This window comes from Osmerus mordax, chromosome 15 (assembly GCF_038355195.1).
Source record: "Osmerus mordax isolate fOsmMor3 chromosome 15, fOsmMor3.pri, whole genome shotgun sequence".
Classification (NCBI taxonomy): domain Eukaryota; kingdom Metazoa; phylum Chordata; class Actinopteri; order Osmeriformes; family Osmeridae; genus Osmerus; species Osmerus mordax.
This window is the reverse complement of record NC_090064.1, coordinates 17,308,809-17,328,906: the sequence shown is the minus strand read 5'-3', so window position 1 is coordinate 17,328,906 and position 20,098 is coordinate 17,308,809. Positions and strand designations below refer to the sequence as shown.

At 46.5% G+C, this 20,098-nt stretch overlaps 1 protein-coding gene across 2 annotated transcripts; it reads left to right on the top strand.

Moving 5' to 3' along the window:
* The first annotated feature begins 1,807 nt into the window (after positions 1 to 1,807).
* Positions 1,808 to 17,279, top strand: LOC136957491 (rho guanine nucleotide exchange factor 4-like). Of its 2 annotated transcripts, none has more exons than XM_067251449.1 (11): positions 1,808 to 1,886; positions 9,418 to 9,597; positions 9,886 to 10,080; positions 10,859 to 11,038; positions 11,324 to 11,556; positions 13,496 to 13,625; positions 13,852 to 13,983; positions 14,776 to 15,013; positions 15,247 to 15,324; positions 15,910 to 16,976; positions 17,073 to 17,279. In XM_067251449.1, the coding sequence occupies exons 2-10, from the start codon at positions 9,472 to 9,474 to the stop codon at positions 16,062 to 16,064; spliced, it is 1,467 nt and encodes a 488-aa protein (XP_067107550.1). In that variant the 5' UTR covers positions 1,808 to 1,886; positions 9,418 to 9,471; the 3' UTR covers positions 16,065 to 16,976; positions 17,073 to 17,279. The 2 variants fall into 2 exon arrangements, with proteins under 2 accessions (XP_067107550.1, XP_067107549.1); XM_067251448.1 differs by having other exon boundaries at positions 15,910 to 17,062; positions 17,166 to 17,279.
* Positions 17,280 to 20,098: the final 2,819 nt, after the last annotated feature.

The window sequence follows — 20,098 nt, the reverse complement described above, 5'->3', positions numbered from 1 at the left end:
CAAACATATGTACGTTGTGTACGTTCACATCATAAGCCCATGTTATGACACAGGTTTTTTTTACTTCAATGTAGAAATACAGCATTTTCAATAAATACAAATATTCAATAAAGCCAAAACAAGATATAACGATTTAACATGTTCATTCAAAACAAGTCATACAACATACAGCATCCAGATGCTGTAATCAGTATCCAGATATTTACAACTGTAGCGTCAGCTAGCTGTATGAATTGGAGAGGAATATTGCTCGCCGCACGTTTGTCTTATACGACAGGTTAGATCGCCATCTAACTGGACAACAGTCACACTGAGGGTGAACACTTAATTTATCCAACAGATCATCACATTACACATGTCAAAACAGAACGAACACAACAACAAAACTCCAACCAATGCTTATGTAACTAAGCTTAAACCTTTAACTCTGTAGCTTTTCAACTTGCCGCGGGGCATTCTGGGTAACAGGAGCGTTGCCGCTACACAACTATCTAATCAACTTTCCTTCGTCCTACTCTGGAGTCTTTACATTTATTCATTTAGCAGACGCTTTTATCCAAAGCAACTTCCAAGAGAGAGCTTTACTAAAAGTGCATTGGTCAATGATCATAAACAATGAGATAGCCCCAAAAAGGCTTTTGCAGGCTTTTGTAGTCTTTGATATTGACTAGTGCATGCTGGGATTGCATGACGTCAACTACCCGAGCTCAGTTCACAATTCAAGGTTCCTATGTCTAAACCCAAAATTATGTTATTAAGAAGTTATTTGTTCGTGGGATGAAAGTAAATATCTGCAAAATAACTGTTAAAATAGCTAGTTTTGAAATTATGTGTTTTAACAGAACATTTTGGTGAAAATGTTATTAATATTTGTAAAAAAAAAAAAAAAGTGTGTATTTTTAAGTAACAACATTTGGCTGTAATTTTTATGTAAAAATATAAATTTACAGTTTGCCATTGTCTTTCTATCTGTATTTCCTGTAATTCAGAAAAAAAACACGGATAATTTACAGAAAAAGTGTGTTAATTTATATAATTTATATATTTTTTTTTACAGTGTATTTTAAACACGCAGCGTATTCGCTCAGCTGCATTTCCTTTCCCTGCTCTCCCTCCGTCTCTCTGTCAAACCTAGCTGGCTACATCAGTGGTGTCGCCCTGTTTGTTTAGCAGCACTGTAAAAAAATAAAATACAATATTCCTGCACTTTTTCTGTAAATTTTCCGAGTTTTTTTCTGTATTTCTGGGTTTAATCTGGCATCCTAACTTCCAGATTGTTCCTGTTTTTTTACTATTTTTTTTCACAGTGCAGCCTAAAAAAAAAAAAAAAAACGAAAGGCAATATGTGACAAATTAGTCGTTTCCATGCAGAGAGAGGTATTTGTGTATTGCATAATGGGAGCCCAGTCACATTCTGGCCGTGTTTAGTGAAGGAAGAGTCAAGACCTGGTTTAATCATGTTAATATTTGTTTTATATTGTGTTTACTACAGCAGTGTTCCATTCCTCTGAGGTTTCAGCTGTGTCTGGTACCAAAGTAGTGATTAGATGGTGTGTTTGTGTGTGTTTTTTCTTTTGATCTGCAATCAAAATGTCTGAGCCAGCGCCTAACCAAGATGTGAAATGGGACTTTATATTCTTCTCTTTCCCCCACCCCCTCCGTCTTTCTCTATCTCCCTCCATATCTCTCTCTCCCTGTCTCTCTCCCTCTACTTCTCTCTCTCTATCTTCTCCCCCCCAGCGGTGGTGGTTCCAGATGGGGGGCCAGAGAGGTGTGGGGGGCTGGGGGAGGGGGCCAGTGAGGAGGATCTGTACGAAGACTTCCACAGCTCCGGACATCGCTTCGGCCACCCTGGAGGAGGAGGAGAACAACTAGCCATCAACGAGGTAGGACAGTCCTCCTTCGTCTCTCCCTCCACCTCTCCCCCCACCTCTCCCTCTACCTCCACCTCTCTCTCTCCATCTCTCTCTCTCCCCCCACCTCTCCCTCTCTACCTCTCCCTCTCTCTCGCTCCACCTCTCTCTACCTCTCCCTCTCTCTCCCTCCACCTCTCCCTCTCTCTCCCTCCACCTCTCTCTCTACCTCTACCTCCACCTCTCTCTCTACCTCTACCTCTACCTCCACCTTTACTTCCACCTCTCCCTCTACCTCCACCTCTCCCTCTCTTTCTCTATCCACCTCTTCCTCGCTCTCTCTCTCTCCCTCCAACTCTCCCTCTCTCTCTACCTCAACCTCCCCCTCTCCCTCTCTATCACCCCCTCTCATTCTCTCTCACTCCACCTCCCCCTCTCTGTCTCTCTCCCTCCTTCTCCCTCTCTCTCTCCTTCCCTCTCTTTCTATCTCCCTCTCTATTTCACTCCCTCCATCTCTCACCCCCTCTCATTCTCTCTTCCTCTCTCCCTCTCTCTTTTTCTGTCACTGTTTTCTTTGTGTGTTTGCGTATGTGTCTAGATTTTATGTGCGGTAACTGTGCTTGATTGTAATTCACACCAGTGTGTTTCACGAGAAAGACATGAGAGAGATTGAGATGGTGAGTTTGTGACAGAGGTGTTACATTCGTTCACCTTCATACTCAGTGACACGTGCATTTATGTTGGTAGTACATGGTTACCACATGTGTACTTTATGATTACTACATGTGCACTACACGAGTACCACATGGCAACAACAGGTTATTGTGGGTTTTGCTGCTGTAATTACAGATAACTTGCTACAGTTTGCTGCTGTTTATGAATGAGCTTCCTGGTGCATTCTGGGTATGAATGAGGGAGTCAGGTGGCTGAGCAGTTAGGGAATCGGGCTAGTAATCTGAAGGTTGCCAGTTCGATTCCCTGCCGTGCAAAATGACGTTGTGTCCTTGGGCAAGGCACTTCACCATACTTGCCTCGGGGGAATGTCCCTGTACTTACTGTAAGTCGCTGTGGATAAGAGCGTCTGCTAAATGTAAATGTAAATGAATGAGCTTCCTGGTGCATTCTGGGTATGCACCACCTCTTCAGCAATGTAACCCTCTGGCTTAGCTACTATTGATCAGTTGGTCATCCCTCCCACTTTCTGGTTGTCATGCAGGGTAAACGAATCAGATCCCAACAAACCACGAGGGCATCGCAGCAGAACAGCCTTGTCCACTGACCTGCAGCAAAGCTCTCTTTACCTTACATCTTATACTAGTAGATGTAACACACTATCATATTCAGAGCTACCAGACAAAGCTTGAAGGGAAAGAGATGAGGGGAGGATGTAAAGATAAGGATAGTGCTACCAGGGTGTTGCTTAGCCACAGTGCTACCATGGCGATGCTTAGCCACACTGTTACCATGGCGATGAGCCACTGTCAACAGGGGAGCATCAGCTGCTGGGTCATGGGGACTGTTGCCATGGATACCATCCCTGGGACTAGGTGATGCATGAGAGCATAGAAACATAATTTACACTCTCTCTAACGCTCTGCATACTATTGCTTCAGAGATGAGGATCACTGTGTACATCATGAGTTGTGTGGCAGGAATCATGTTGAGTACATATACAGTTTATAAATATACAGACATTTCTATCAAACAAACATTCAGATGCTCAAAGGGTAGCAGCAGAAGAGGGTTCTGTTGGGAGGGTTAACAACCCTGCTGCAGTGTTTACACCTGAGTATTCACACACACCTCCACCCACATATACTCACACACACGCTCAGATCCCGCCCTTCCCTGCCCCCCCCAACACACACACAAACTCACACACCCCCTCTTCCCTGCCCCTCACACAAACTCTCACACACACTCACACCCCCCTCCTTCTCTGTCCCACACACACTTTTTATTATTCTGGATCCTCCCTCCACCTCCCCATCCCCCGCCCCCTCCCCAGGGTTGCTAAGGCCTGCCTCCACCTCTCCGTATCCAGGATACGGGCCCACTCAGACATCTGATTGGCTGCTCGTGGTGGGAAGGAGAGAGAGATACACAGATAGAGAAAGAGAGAGAGAGAGAGAGAGAGAGAGAGAGAGAGAGAGAGAGAGAGAGAGAGAGAGAGAGAGAGAGAGAGAGAGAGAGAGAGAAGCGATCCAGGGAGCTAGATGGATGTCCGTTCTCATAGAGCTCCAGGCAGACAGGCAGACAGAGCACCATTTTAGCTTTAGTGCTCACTAAAAAGGAGAGAGGGGCAGAGAGAGAGAGAGCTGCCATGTTAGGGCAGCAGGACGAGCCGTGATCACGTAACCCAGACGAGGAACGGCAGAAGACTACAGAGGAGGTAAAGGAGGAGAATGAGGAGCCAGAAGAGAGAGATACAGCATCGCTTCCTGACAAGATGAAGAAGTAGCCAGTGAGACCGAGGGAGGACGCGAAAGAGAGAGAGAGAGAGAGAGAGAGAGAGGGAGCGGGAGCAGGAGGAGAGCCACAGAAAGAGAGTGCTCAGCACGCACACACACACAAACATATACACACTCAAACACATATATACGTACACACACTGAAACACAAACATACACACACTCAAACACATACACCCACACAAATACACACACACAAAGCCTTCGAGGCCAGGAAAGCAGCACCGTGGCAGGGGAGCAGAGAGGCAGTGTTGTCGGAGAAGAAAGAAGAGGAGGAGAGAGGAGAGCAGAACAGGAGGTGGAAAGGAGGGGGGCGACGGCGGCGTCAGCAGGAGCAGGACCCATCGCTGTGTGGTGCGGCAGCGGGGGGGCGGTGAGGGAGCGTCGGAGGAGGGGGCAGGAGGGCGGGGCGGGCGGAGGGGCGGGCGGAGGAGACATGGCCCGGGGAGGAGGGTCCCAGAGAGGTCGCCAGCGCCTCGGCCTGCTTAACACCTTGCTACGCTGCAACCTGCACCCCGACACCCAGAAGGTGGTGGTCTTTATCATCATGGTGCTCCTCGTCATCATCAACGTGGTGCTGATGTTCCTGCTCGCCTTCCAGTAGACACACACACATTCATACACAGACACACACACTCAAACACACACTCATACACACTCACACACACATTCATACACACACAGTAGCATCTATTTACACACAGACACTGCTCACATATTGATATACGTGCAAAACCTCTGCACGTAAATGGATAAGTAGACACACACACTCACCCTCCACTTCTGCTGGCCTCTCAGTAAACACACACACACACATACGTGCGGTGCATCGCTGAGGAAGAGAGGAGAGAAAGATAACAGAGCATTGTGTTAATGGGACTCCTGGGAGGAAGGACAGAAACACAGCAGGTAAAAGACCATTGGCCAACTACACTCACAATACTACACTCACAATACTACACTCACAATACTACACTAACAATACTACACTAACAATACTACACTAATAATACTACACTAACAATACTACACTAACAATACTACACAAACAATACTACACTAACAATACTACACTAACAATACTACACTAACAAGACTACACAAACAATACTACACTAACAATACTACACTAACAAGACTACACTCCTATCCTAAAACTACTACACAGCTACACTGTACTGCATCCTACTAGACAGAAGTGTAGTACACAATACTGCATACTACCACACAGTACTGAATATAGAGGGCAGGCGTTAGAAGTATTTTGTTGTTGGCTGTGCAAGAGATGTGCTGACATGTATTAGTCAGATTTTTTGGAAAAACTGTTGGGAAGAGTCTATCATTGGTGGTGCTAAATGGATGGACTGTGTGTGCTGTCTAGGTTTGTGAGTGTGTGTTTGTGTGTGTTCTGTGGAGGTGTGTGAGTGTGTGTTCTGTGGAGGTGTGTGAGTGTGTGTTCTGTGGAGGTGTGTGAGTGTGTGTTCTGTGGAGGTGTGTGAGTTTGTGTTCTGTGGAGGTGTGTGAGTGTGTGTTCTGTGGAGATGTGTGAGTGTGTGTTATGTAGAGGTGTGTGAGTTTGTGTTCTGTGGAGGTGTGTGAGTGTGTGTTATGTAGAGGTGTGTGAGTTTGTGTTCTGTGGAGGTTTGTGAGTGTGTGTTCTGTGGAGGTGTGTGAGTTTGTGTTCTGTGGAGGTGTGTGAGTTTGTGTTCTGTAGAGGTGTGTGAGTTTGTGTTCTGTGGAGGTGTGTGAGTGTGTGTTCTGTGGAGGTGTGTGAGTTTGTGTTCTGTAGAGGTGTGTGAGTTTGTGTTCTGTGGAGGTGTGTGAGTGTGTGTTCTGTGGAGGTGTGTGAGTTTGTGTTCTGTGGAGGTGTGTGAGTTTGTGTTCTGTGGAGGTGTGTGAGTGTGTGTTCTGTGGAGGTGTGTGAGTGTGTGCTATGTAGAGGTGTGTGTGTGGAGTGTTTGGAGGGTTAGGGTTAGTGTGTGTTATGTAGAGGTGTGTGAGTTTGTGTTCTGTGGAGGTGTGTGAGTGTGTGTTATGTCGAGGTGTGTGTCTGGAGTGTTTGGAGGCAGAGACCGAAGGGGGAGAAGAGGCCATTGGGGAGTGTGACTCCAGGGTGTGTGAATGTACACCACATATGCCCCTGATACAGTAGATATATCCTGGTACAGTAGATATGTCCTGGTACATTAGATATATCCTGGTACAGTAGATATGCCCTGGTACAGTAGATATGTCCTGGTACAGTAGATATATCCTGGTACTGTAGATATGTCCTGGTACAGTAGATATATCCTGGTACTGTAGATATGCCCTGGTACAGTAGATATGTCCTGGTACAGTAGATATATCCTGGTACTGTAGATATGTCCTGGTACAGTAGATATATCCTGGTACTGTAGATATGTCCTGGTGCAGTAGATATATCCTGGTACAGTAGATATGTCCTGGTGCAGTAGATATGTCCTGGTACAGTATATATATCCTGGTACATTAGATATGTCCTGGTACAGTAGATATATCCTGGTACTGTAGATATGTCCTGGTGCAGTAGATATGTCCTGGTACAGTAGATATGTCCTGGTACTGTAGATATGTCCTGGTGCAGTAGATATGTCCTGGTACAGTAGATATATCCTGGTACTGTAGATATGTCCTGGTGCAGTAGATATATCCTGGTACTGTAGATATGTCCTGGTGCAGTAGATATGTCCTGGTACAGTAGATATGTCCTGGTACTGTAGATATGTCCTGGTGCAGTAGATATGTCCTGGTACAGTAGATATATCCTGGTACTGTAGATATGTCCTGGTGCAGTAGATATGTCCTGGTACAGTAGATATGTCCTGGTACTGTAGATATGTCCTGGTGCAGTAGATATGTCCTGGTACAGTAGATATATCCTGGTACTGTAGATATGTCCTGGTGCAGTAGATATATCCTGGTACTGTAGATATGTCCTGGTGCAGTAGATATGTCCTGGTACAGTAGATATGTCCTGGTACTGTAGATATGTCCTGGTGCAGTAGATATATCCTGGTACTGTAGATATGTCCTGGTACAGTAGATATATCCTGGTACTGTAGATATGTCCTGGTGCAGTAGATATGTCCTGGTACAGTAGATATGTCCTGGTACTGTAGATATGTCCTGGTGCAGTAGATATGTCCTGGTACAGTAGATATATCCTGGTACTGTAGATAAGTCCTGGTGCAGTAGATATGCCCTGGTACAGTAGATATGTCCTGGTACTGTAGATATGTCCTGGTGCAGTAGATATGTACTGGTACAGTAGATATATCCTGGTACTGTAGATATGTCCTGGTGCAGTAGATATATCCTGGTACAGTAGATATGTCCTGGTGCAGTAGATATATCCTGGTACAGTAGATATGTCCTGGTGCAGTAGGACCTGCTATTCACACAGGAAATCCTGTCTGGCCCCCCAATGGTGGAATCAACTCCCCACCTCCATCAGAGACACTGACTGTCTCCCCACCTCCATCAGAGACACTGACTGTCTCCCCACCTCCATCAGAGACACTGACTGTCTCCCCACCTCCATCAGAGACACTGACTGTCTCCCCACCTCCATCAGAGACACTGACTGTCTCCCCACCTCCATCAGAGACACTGACTGTCTCCTCACCTCCATCAGAGACACTGACTGTCTCCCCACCTCCATCAGAGACACTGACTGTCTCCCCACCTCCATCAGAGACACTGACTGTCTCCCCACCTCCATCAGAGACACTGACTGTCTCCCCACCTTCAAGAAAAGGCTCAAGACGCACTTGTTCCGGGAGTACAACGGCACTTAGGAATGCTTGGCTGGACCTGATGTTAGTTTCCTCCAGGATCACAATGACTCGTATTGAGAGACTTGTTGCTCTTGCTGGTTAGTTGTAATGGTTTCAAATTCTTGTACTCGCTGTGAAATATTTTACTGTTGATTGTTTTTTCTACAGGTACACTCTTGCACTTTTTTGAGTTTCATGTTGTTTAATTGTAACTTGTTTAATTGCATGCTCTTATGGTTCTTCCCTTTGGCACTTATTTGGTTTTTCACAATGTATACTTCATGTTTTGGCTGCTCGCAATGTTTGGGGCTATCCCGTTGTTATGATCTCCCCTGCTCTGGACCTAATGCTGGTCTCCCCTGCTCTGGACCTGGTGCTGGTCTCCCCTGCTCTGGACCTAATGCTGGTCTCCCCTGCTCTGGACTTGGTGCTGGTCTCCCCTGCTCTGGACTTGGTGCTGGTCTCCCCTGCTCAGGACCTAATGCTGGTCTCCCCTGCTCTGGACCTAATGCTGGTCTCCCCTGCTCTGGACCTAATGCTGGTCTCCCCTGCTCGGGACTTGGTGCTGGTCTCTCCTGCTCTGGACTTGGTGCTGGTCTCCCCTGCTCGGGACCTGGTGCTGGTCTCCCCTGCTCTGGACCTGGTGCTGGTCTCCCCTGCTCTGGACCTGGTGCTGGTCTCACCTGCTCTGGTGGCAGGACAGTTGGAATGTTGTTGCAGTAGGATTAGTCGACAGTACGTCTTGCTTGTTGCTCTCTGTATGCTACCGGCTTTAGCCGGCTGGCTAAAACCGGCACTTTTACTGAAACGTTGATTCATGTGCACTGTCCCTGTAAAAATAAATGAAATAAACTAAACTAAATAGGTACCCAACCCTAGCCCTAGCTGTTGCCTGGGTAACGGTGCTCTGGTGGATGTAGGATGATCACTTCCATCACTCCCATCGCTTTTCTGAAAAGCATCTGCAGGGGGCTCTCCCATTGGCTGAGCCACCATGTGGAAACGCCTTAGTGCGATGTGTGGTGATGATGTCACCCTGAGGTGTGTGGTGATGATGTCACCCTGAGCTGTGTGGTGATGATGTCATCCTGAGGTTTGTGGTGATGATGTCACCCATAGGTGTGGTGATAATGTCACACGGAGGTGTGTGGTGATGATGTCACCCTGAGGTGTGTGGTGATGATGTCACCCTGAGGTTTGTGGTGATGATGTCACCCTGAGGTGTGTGGTGATGATGTCACGCTGAGGTGTGTGGTTATGATGTCACCCTGAGGTTTGTGGTGATGTCACCCCCAGCTGATCAGTGATGGTGGCGTGGTGTTTGCCGAGGCGCTCTGGGACCACGTCACCATGGACGACCAGGAGCTGGGCTTCAAGGCTGGGGACGTGATCGAGGTTGTAGACGCCAGCAACAAGGAGTGGTGGTGGGGGCGAATCCTGGACAGCGAAGGCTGGTTCCCTGCCAGCTTCGTACGAGTGAGTTCCTGTCACCTTCATGTTTAGTATCTACAATGTATCTAGTTTCTAGTGTCTTTAATGGTCCTAGTATTTCTAACATTTCTAGTGTTTCAAAAGTCTCTACTGTCTAGTATCTGTAATGATCTTTTTGGTGATTTTCACCATCTAATGATCTAAATGGTAAATAGTCATTGTAATTCATGCTAACAGTTTTGATTAATGTCAGGGGGCTTGTGGTGGGGTGGCCCAGCTGAGTGATGTCAGGGAGCCCAGGGTCTCGTGGTGACATGACGCTCTGCCCCCCAGCTGCGTGTGAACCAGGATGAGCCCATGGAGGACTTCCTGTCCCAGCTGGAGGAGGAGGCTTCGGGGCAGGAGGAGCGGGCGTGGGGCGGGCTGGGTGCGGCGCTGCCCTGCAGGGACCAGATGAGGACCAACGTCATCAACGAGATCATGAGCACAGAGAGAGACTACATCAAGCACCTCAAAGACATCTGTGAGGTGAGAGGAACCGAGTCCGGGTTCAAAGGTCTAACATACAAGTTTAACAACTCCCCAGATAACATGAATTGAATGGTATCTAGCTCTGTAGCACACTTTATTTCCATGAATAATGTCCCCAAGAACAAAGTGGCACAGAGCCCAAGAACGCAGAGACACAGACACAGAACCCTAAACTCAGCACACTGAGGGTTTATTCTGACTTCAAGTGATGGACTAGTGAACCCATCAGACCCTGTAAACACACCAGGTTCCACTCTGAACACACCATGTTCCACTCTGAATACACCATGTTCCACTCTGAACACACCAGGTTCCACTCTGAACACACCATGTTCCACTCTGAACACACCAGGTTCCACTCTGAACACACCATGTTCCACTCTGAACACACCAGGTTCCACTCTGAACACACCATGTTCCACTCTGAACACACCAGGTTCCACTCTGAACACACCAGGTTCCAGCCTGAACACACCAGGTTCCACTCTGAACACACCAGGTTCCACTCTGAACACACCAGGTTCCACTCTGAACACACCATGTTCCACTCTGAACACATCATGTTCCAGCCTGAACACACCATGTACCACTCTGAACACACCAGGTTCCACTCTGAACACACCAGGTTCCACTCTGAACACACCAGGTTCCACTCTGAACACATCATGTTCCACTCTCAACACACCAGGTTCCACTCTGAACACACAAGGTTCCACTCTGTAAACACACATGACAACGTATTGCTGACATTGCTGTGATGACACTGCGTGTGCAGGGGTATATCCGGCAGTGTCGTAAGAGGACAGACATGTTCAGCGATGAGCAGCTGGTCACCATCTTTGGGAACATCGAGGAGATCTACCGCTTCCAGAGGAGCTTCCTGAAGGACCTGGAGAGAAGGTTCCAGACCGAGCAGCCACACCTCAGCGAGATAGGCAGCGTGTTCCTGGATCACGTGAGCACCTCATGCACTCTCCCACGCATCACACACCTCACACACACTCCCACGCATCACACACCTCACGCACACTCCCACGCATCACACACCTCACGCACACTCCCACGCATCACACACCTCACACACACTCCCACGCATCACACACCTCACACCTCACACACACTCCCACGCATCACACCTCACACACACAACAGTGGATGGGCATAGCTCAGTGGTAGAGCAGTTGACTTCAAATCCAGAGATCGCAGTTTAAATCCAAAACCTTCTCTCTGTCTCTCACAGCAAACAGACTTCCAGATCTACTCTGAGTACTGCAACAACCACCCGAGTGCCTGTGTGCATCTCTCCCAGCTCATGAAGGTCAACAAGTATGTGTTCTTCTTCGAGGCCTGCCGCCTGCTGCAGAAGATGATCGACATCTCGCTGGATGGTTTTCTGCTCACTCCCGTCCAGAAGATCTGCAAGTACCCGCTACAGCTGGCTGAACTGCTGAAATACACCAACCCCACACACAGGTACACACACACCTTTATACACAAGTTGGTTTTAATATCCTAGTGAGGACCGACCATTCACTAAATAGTGTTATCTCTAACCTTAACCATCTCAGTCGATATGGTACATTTCTCAAATCATCCTCGACATTTGCAGTCGACAGTCAACAGTAAGTGCATTTCTCAAAACAATTCGTACGAATAGCAAAACACCCTGGATTACCTCCAAAAGCCAGTCTCTTGCTCAGAATCCTTAGTTCATCTTTCAAAAGTAAATATCTGTGTCAATAAACATATCAGTGCCATCAGAATGACAAGTCATTGTGTACGGACAAGACAGTCAAATTGCTTAGTCATGTTGTCAATATAACAGTGTACTCTGGAGGGATGTTCTGATGTAAGGGGAGTCAGGTGGCTGAGCGGTGAGGGAATCGGGCTAGTAATCCGAAGGTTGCCAGTTCGATTCCCGGTCATGCCAACTGACGTTGTGTCCTTGGGCAAGGCACTTCACCCTGCTTGCCTCGGGGGAATGTCCCTGTATTTACTGTAAGTCGCTCTGGATAAGAGCGTCTGCTAAATGACTAAATGTAAACTATGGCAACATTTTGATGACAATTATTATAAATTGTAGGTTACACCTTAGTGTATGTAAGAGTTTGATTGCAAGATTCACATATACGCTTTTACTGTTTGTACTGTAGTTTGTTGACAGACCATGTCATTGCGATACAGAAAGGAAAATAAATGTGAACATAGGACAATCTCCTTAGGGGAAACTGTACATGCAGTGCTGTAGGAACTACAGTGCAGTCTTCCTCCTTAGGGGAAACTGTACATGCAGTGCTGTAGGAACTACAGTGCAGTCTTCCTACACCTCCTGAGGTTCCTGTCTGTTGGGGTTAGGGTTGGGGTTAGGGTTCACAGATTCTCATCCACATCACAACAAATATCTTCTCTTGCGATGCAGCGTGGAAAGAATCTTTTAGAGTGTCTTATCTCATCATGAACGCGCATATGTCCTCTGCCTCTTCTGCCTCTTCCTCTGTTTTGCCTCCCAACTCCTCCGCCACACGCAGCCTCACTCCTCTTCTTCTTCTTCTTCTCTTTGGCAGTTGACCCCGTCCAATTCCTTGTCCTTCCATTGTCAGACATTGTAACATTGTGTTGTGCTCCGGATATATATATACTTGCCAGTTGATGGTTCATAAGATGCACCTTACTTGGAGAAAGTCAAGATTCACCTGGGAGCAATTTACCAATTCAGGACAGATTTAGAAAAAAGTCTAATGGAAATGTATAGAAATATGCTTGACATATTATGACAACTTTTTGTATGTATTTTGCATGTAAAGACTTATGCTATGAACTAATGCCTAAATGTTGTGGGGGGTGAGACTATTCAACAGAGACCCATTATAATACATTTTGATCAACATGACATAAGCAATTGATAATGTAGGAAACAGCAGAGAATTGTACATAATCATTTACATGGATGTACCAAAGCATTTGCAACTTGTTCGAAGAAATGAGAAACTGCTTTTTTGATGTGCATGTAACCGATGTGAATCGGTGAAACTCACTCCTCAGGTATGTAATGACACCTTGTTGTGACGGAGCGTGGCTACGTCTGTTACATACCGTCACATGCACAAGTGACTCAATGATGTGAAGATTGAACAGGTAGTTTTGAGAATTTCAATTCTGATCTGAGAAATGTACCAAAGCGACTGAGAAAAACTGTAATGTACTTCTAACTCCATCACTAATTCCTAACCCTAACCCCCCTTAAAAAACATAGATGTAGCATTTGAAGTTGTGGGGGCCAAGATAATATTTGTAGGGTAGTTAAACAAGACCACACCTGTATACACCAACACAAGCTAGTTCTATTTGTCATAAAATGATGCTGGAACCCTAGTGTCTCTGCGTAAACAAGTGTCCTGACCCCTGACCCCAGGGATTACAGGGATGTGGAGGCTGCTCTGAGCGCCATGAAGAACGTTGCTCGGCTCATCAATGAGAGGAAGCGCCGCCTGGAAAACGTCCATAAGATCGCCCAATGGCAGAGCTCCATAGAGGACTGGGAGGTGAGCCTCTCATCTCAACCATGAGCTACATCCACTGAGCTACACCCATCACTACCACTAAGCTACACCCTAACACTGAGCTACACCCATCACTACCACTAAGCTACACCCTAACACTGAGCTACACCCATCACTACCACTAAGCTACACCCTAACACTGAGCTACACCCATCACTACCACTAATATGTGTATGCATGCACTCATGGTGTGTGTGTGTGTTTCCAGGGTGAAGACATCCTTAGTTTGAGCTCAGATCTGATCTTCTCCGGGGAGCTGACGAAGATCTCTCCTCCCCAGTGTCGGAGTCAGCAGCGCATGTTCTTCCTGTTCGACCACCAGATGGTCTTCTGCAAGAAGGTACCAGATCAGTAGTTGCATAACCCTGACCTGTAATGCACATCTAGAGTTACATTTGATTTGTTTACGAGACAGTGCCCAAGCCTAGCCACACCAAGAGACATTTCAACCTTGGTTGTTCTCTCCCTACCCTATTCCCCTCTCCATCTCCTCTCCCCTCCTCCCCCTTACCCTCCCCATATCCTCTCCCCTGCTCCCCATCTCCTCTCCCCTCCCCCCTCCCCATCTCCTCTCCCCTCCTCCCCTCCCCATCTCCCCATCTCCTCTCCCCTCCTCCCCACTCCCCATCTCCTCTCCCCTCCCCATCTCCTCTCCCCTCCTCCCCACTCCCCATCTCCTCTCTCCTCCTCATCTACTCTCCCCTGCTCCCCATCTCCTCTCCCCATCTCCTCTCCCCTCCTCCCCACTCCCCATCTCCTCTCTCCTCCTCATCTCCTCTCCCCTGCTCCCCATCTCCTCTCCCCTCCCCATCTCCTCTCCCCTCCTCCCCTCCCCATCTCCTCTCTCCTCCTCCCCATCTCCTCTCCCCTCCCCATCTCCTCTCCCCTCCCCATCTCCTCTCCCCTCCTCCCCACTCCCCATCTCCTCTCTCCTCCTCATCTCCTCTCCCCTCCTCCCCATCTCCTCTCCCCTCCCCATCTCCTCTCCCCTCCCCATCTCCTCTCCCCTCCCCATCTCCTCTCCCCTCCCCATCTCCTCCCCACTCCCCATCTCCTCTCCCCTCCTCATCTCCTCCCCACTCCCCATCTCTTCTCCCCTCCCCATCTCCTCTCCCCTCCTCCCTTCTCCCAGGACCTGTTGCGCAGGGACATGCTGTACTATAAGGGCCGCATGCTGATGGAGCAGGTGGAGGTGGTGGATGTAGAGGACGGGAGGGAGAAGGACTTCAACGTGAGTGTGAAGAACGCTGTGAAGCTGCGATCAGCCAGTGGAGACTTCTTGCTGTGCGCCAGGAAGCCGGAACAGAAGCAGCGCTGGTTGCAAGCCTTTTCTGACGAGAGGAAACAGGTCCAGAATGACCGTGAGACTGGTGAGAGGAGATCTGCGCAGACACATCCAGACCTTACTCTGGATTTTAGAACCTTACTCTGTGTCCTAGAACCATACACTGTTTTCTAGAACAGTACTATGTGTCCTAGCACATTGTTATATGGCTTAATATAAATGAAACACCTTGTGATGATTGAATGAATTGAAAAGAAAAATTTATATTGACATTTTTTTATATTTCTAAGGTTTTTTCCTTCTTCTTTGTAATTACAGGTTTCTCCCTCACCGAGGTGCAGAAGAAACAGGCAATGCTGAACGCCTGCAAAATCCATCCAGCAGGGAAGCCTAAAGGTATGATCCCAGTGTGCTCTCTGGGTAATGTTGTCTTGACAGGGTGAAAGTGAGTGTGGGCCCCAGGCAGGAAGAATCCTTTTCCCTTTTGATACACACTTTGTCTCCTTTTCGAAATGTGACTGGATCTATTTGAAAGATGATATTGTTTCTCCTGTCCTCCCAGAGCTGTGTGTGTAGAAAGGGCAGCGTGTGACAGAGCAGTGTGTGTGTATCAATGACAAATTATCATTGAGGGTTTTCATGTTTATCTCCTGATTAATGGCTAAGAATTTAAAGCAAATTTAGTTGTTTTTACAATGTCAAAAAACTCAATTCCCCCCCTCTCCTCAAAACTCAATTCCCCCTTCTCCTCCCTCCCTCTCCCCCTTCCCCCCCCCTCTCCCCCCCTCTCTTCCCTCCCTCTACCCCCCACCCCTCTCTTCCCCCCCCTCTCTTCCCTCCCTATCCCCCCCCTCTCTTCCCTCCCTCTCCTTCCCCCCTCTCTTCCCCCCCCTCTCTTCCCTCCCTCTCCTTCCCCCCTCTCTTCCCCCCCCTCTCTTCCCTCCCTCTCCCCCTCCCCCCACTCTTTCCTCCCCCATGCAGCTGTGACTCGTCCCTACTATGACTTCCTTCTGCGCCAGAAGCACCCCTCCCTGCCCAGCGCCCTGGCGCAGCAGCAGGTCTTCCTGCTGGCCGAGCCCAAACGCAAGACCACCTTCTGGCACAACATCGGCCGGCTCACGCCCTTCAAGAAGTGAAAGAGGAGAGGGGAGCTCTCCGCTTGTGCCTGAACAGACCTTTATAATTCTTCCTCTTTTTTTTTCCCCCTTTGTATTTGTAACGTCCTAATTGATATACTGATTATTGTGAAGATAAAGATTAGGACAATGTTGATTAGGATCTTTTTCCTTTGAGAAAGCACTTTATAGGGTTAGGGTTAACAATCAGAATGGGAGAAACTCTGCTGGACAGTAAGGTTTGGAGAGCGTTGCCATGGGAGAGTGTTGCTACGACTACTACTCCTAATTATGGTACTAATACTGCTACTGTTCTACTGACTGTGACAATGTGACCATGATCAGTGTTTTGTTTTGTGTTCAACAAATGCCAACCGCTCACAGTGCCAGATGAATTTGTTTTTCTATTGAAGTTTGTTTCTGTCAAGAAGAAAAGAGAAAAAAATGGGAAATTTTCTTCTTTCTGTGAAAATGTATGAGATAATTTTAATGTTGATTTGGGTGTTGGAGAGAAGGGTATGGAACCCTAAGGCATTAACCTTTATACTCGTCTATAGATACTAGTCTATAGATACTCGTCTATAGATGCTCGTCTATAGATGCTCGTCTATAGATACACGTCTATAGATACTAGTCTATAGATACTTGTCTATAGATACACGTCTATAGATACACGTCTATAGATACTAGTCTATACATAAACCCACTCAGCCCCCCCACCTGTACATCTGGAGCCTTACCCTGCTCACTGGATACTCATTACTTCTTTTTGGAAGTGCCATCTGAAATCTCATGGATTAAATTTAGCCTAACGGCATGAAACATACATACAAACACATGCTTGGAAGCTTCAAAACAAAAAGTTCTCCCTTTTAATGGTTTCAGCAACAGATTCATTTAAGATGAAGTTAGCTAGGGTCAGGGTTAGCTAGGGTCAGGGTTAGCTAGGGTCAGGGATAGCTAGGGTCAGGGTTAGCTAGGGTCAGGGTTAGCTAGGGTCAGGGTTAGCTAGGGTCAGGGTTAGCTAAGGTCAGGGTTAGCTAGGGTCAGGGTTAGCTAGGGTCAGGGTTAGCTAGGGTCAGGGTTTGCTAGGGTCAGGTTTAGCTGCTGATCCCTGTGGAGCTGAGCTCCTCATTCCTCCCTCACCTGATGAATGTTCATGAGGCACCAGTGATACAGAGTTGTTGAAGCACGGATGAAACCTGGAGAGAAGTAGGGCAGGGACATCTTACATTTACATTTTACATTTAGTCATTTAGCAGACGCTCTTATCCAGAGCGACTTACAGTAAGTACAGGGACATTCTCCCTTCTTACTGACAGCTCCTCTCACACATCCTAATAGTGCTTGGAATGTTTCTAAATTCATGTAATTTTTTTTATCAGTGCTGGCAGTGGGAGAGGTCTGAAGGGTCGGTAGCTGTTATGAAGGGAGGGTCAGGGTTAGGGTTAGGGTCAGGGTTTGTATGCTGTTACTATGCAGCAACGCTGGAATTCTTCCTAGCCTGATCTTAACCATTTTTGATGGACTACCACATTTATTTTTATAATTTCCTGATAATCCCTAAAACCATTTATTTTTAGCATTATAATTTGGCCTTTCTATAACAAGTTACAAGTAATGTTGATAGTTTCTTAGAGGTAGCTCTGTGGAGCTTAAACTGAAACTAACTCAAAAATAGGTTTTGGAGTTTAGTTATACTATAAAGCTGGACATTCACGTCCTGCAGCTCTCCTCCAGATTGAGCATTGCAAATGAACCATGGCAGGGTGCTGTGTTGATGAGTTGCCTAAATATTTTTTGACATGTTAAAGGGTTCCAGGTCTGCCCAAATACTGAACCTGAATGCAGGAGTGCATGTTTTACCCAAACCCCAAACATTTGGTTTTGAATGAAATATATACTTTTTTTTGTTTTACTTACGGAACTGTTGTCAGGTGTGTTGTGTGTAAAATATGAAGCATTGCTCAGAGTTGTCACAAACATGACAGAATATGCTAGCCTTTGAGTATGCCAACAGCTTTCAAGTATGCTAGCTTTCGAGTATGCTAACTTTCGAGTATGCTAGCTTTCAAGTATGATAGCCCTTGGGTATGCTAGCCTTTGGTGTTGCTCTGAGTAACATGCATGTCAGATTTGCCTAGATGTTCCCTCAAGTAAATCTCTCCCTGCCAGCGGCACACATTGCTACATGAAGGAGAGCTGCTGTGTGTTCTCCAGTTACACTCCTCTCGACATTCTCCTCAATATCTCCTGCCTGGTGTTAGGGTTAGGGTCCTCCTCAATATCTCCTGCCTGGTGTTAGGGTTAGGGTCCTCCTCAATATCTCCTGCCTGGTGTTAGGGTTAGGGTCCTCCTCAATATCTCCTACAATATGCCCTCCTGTAGCCGCTACACAGAATCTGGGATCCTCAAGCAAGTGACAGTCTGTTTCCCAGTAGCAAGTAAACAACTTTCCATTTCAATAAAAGTAGAGCTGAGCTGACGGCAGATGATGGTCGCCTGATTAGAGAACATGTTCAATGCTAGCCAAGAGAACATGTTCAATGCTAGCCAAGAGAACATGTTCAATGCTAGCCAAGAGAACATGTACCATGCTAGCCAAGAGAACATGTTCAATGCTAGCCAAGAGAACATGTACCATGCTAGCCAAGAGAACATGTACCATGCTAGCCAAGAGAACATGTTCAATGCTAGCCAAGAGAACATGTTCAATGCTAGCCAAGAGAACATGTACCATGCTAGCCTGGTTATGGATCACAGATGGTACATTAACATTCAGAGAAGTATCCCAATATTTCCTGTAAAATTCTTGTAATGGTTTACAGTATTTTTTTTTCTTCTGCATCACTAGGTCTCCATCCTGCTGTTCCAGACAGAACTCGGGTCAGAGTTTCACCTCGTTTGTCTTTGGTTGAGTTGCGCAATTGTTACATTTCTCTAGATTGTTCAAATTACTAAATGAAAAAGTGTTTGTACATTATATTTGTAAGTGTATGGTTGTTTACATATGCACTCAAATTACGGGAAAATAAAACTTTAAAGTGTGTCTCCGGCTCCTGCGGACCTGTCTAGTACAGTTTAACCCTAATTACATTACACATTATCTAGCTAGATAGGTAGGACAGTTATTACATCCTCTAGATAAGATTTAGCACATTCATCACTGAAAACTGAAAGATGGCTCAATAAGTGACATGTTGACAACTCTCATAATTGCATTTATTTTGGGTCTTTCTTGAAAATACAATAACAAAACACAAAATAAAAAGACATTCTTTAACTGAGGCGATGATGACAGGGTAGCCATTCAGGGACTGAGGAGGACCAGACAAAAGAAGAGTTTGGAAATAAGGTTACTTCATGTAGATCTGATTTGAATTATTGGTTGTAAAAAACAACATACAACATTCTGTTAAAAATTTCAGCAGTGATTTGAGATGTTAACTTTGACAAACATCAATAATGAGGCTTACACAAGGAGAAACTAAAATAAGTGTTTTAAAGGGTTCCAAGTCCTAAAAATACAAAATGACAAATGTAGACCGCCCTATCCTCTAGAACAAGACTTAGCGTCACGTTCAGAACAGGCAACAAGGTTCTCCTGGGCTTTAAGTCAGGGTGGCTCAATGCTGTTCGATTCTTATTCTTCTTTGTGAATTCCTTTGGATTTTTCTTTTTGAGGACTGCATTTTACACAGCAGGTAGATTTAGCTAAAAACTTCATTTATATATACAAACACACACATTACGCTAAATATGGGTCCCAAAATAAAACCTAATTCAAACTCCTCTTTTATCACTTAAGAATAACTATAATCAGGGTCGGACTGGCCATCGGGGATACCGGGGGAATCCCGGTGGGCCGACTGGGTAGGGATGGTCCAAAGTACCGGTCCACTTCCATCACCAACCGGCCCTCCCTCTGACATCGCCGGCACCTCCAACTATTTTCCATATTACACAGCTTGAACACGTATAATTTGCTTTAAGACCTTTAGTAGTCTAAAATCACTGACTGAGTTTTATACCTTATATCCTCCTCGCGATCTGTA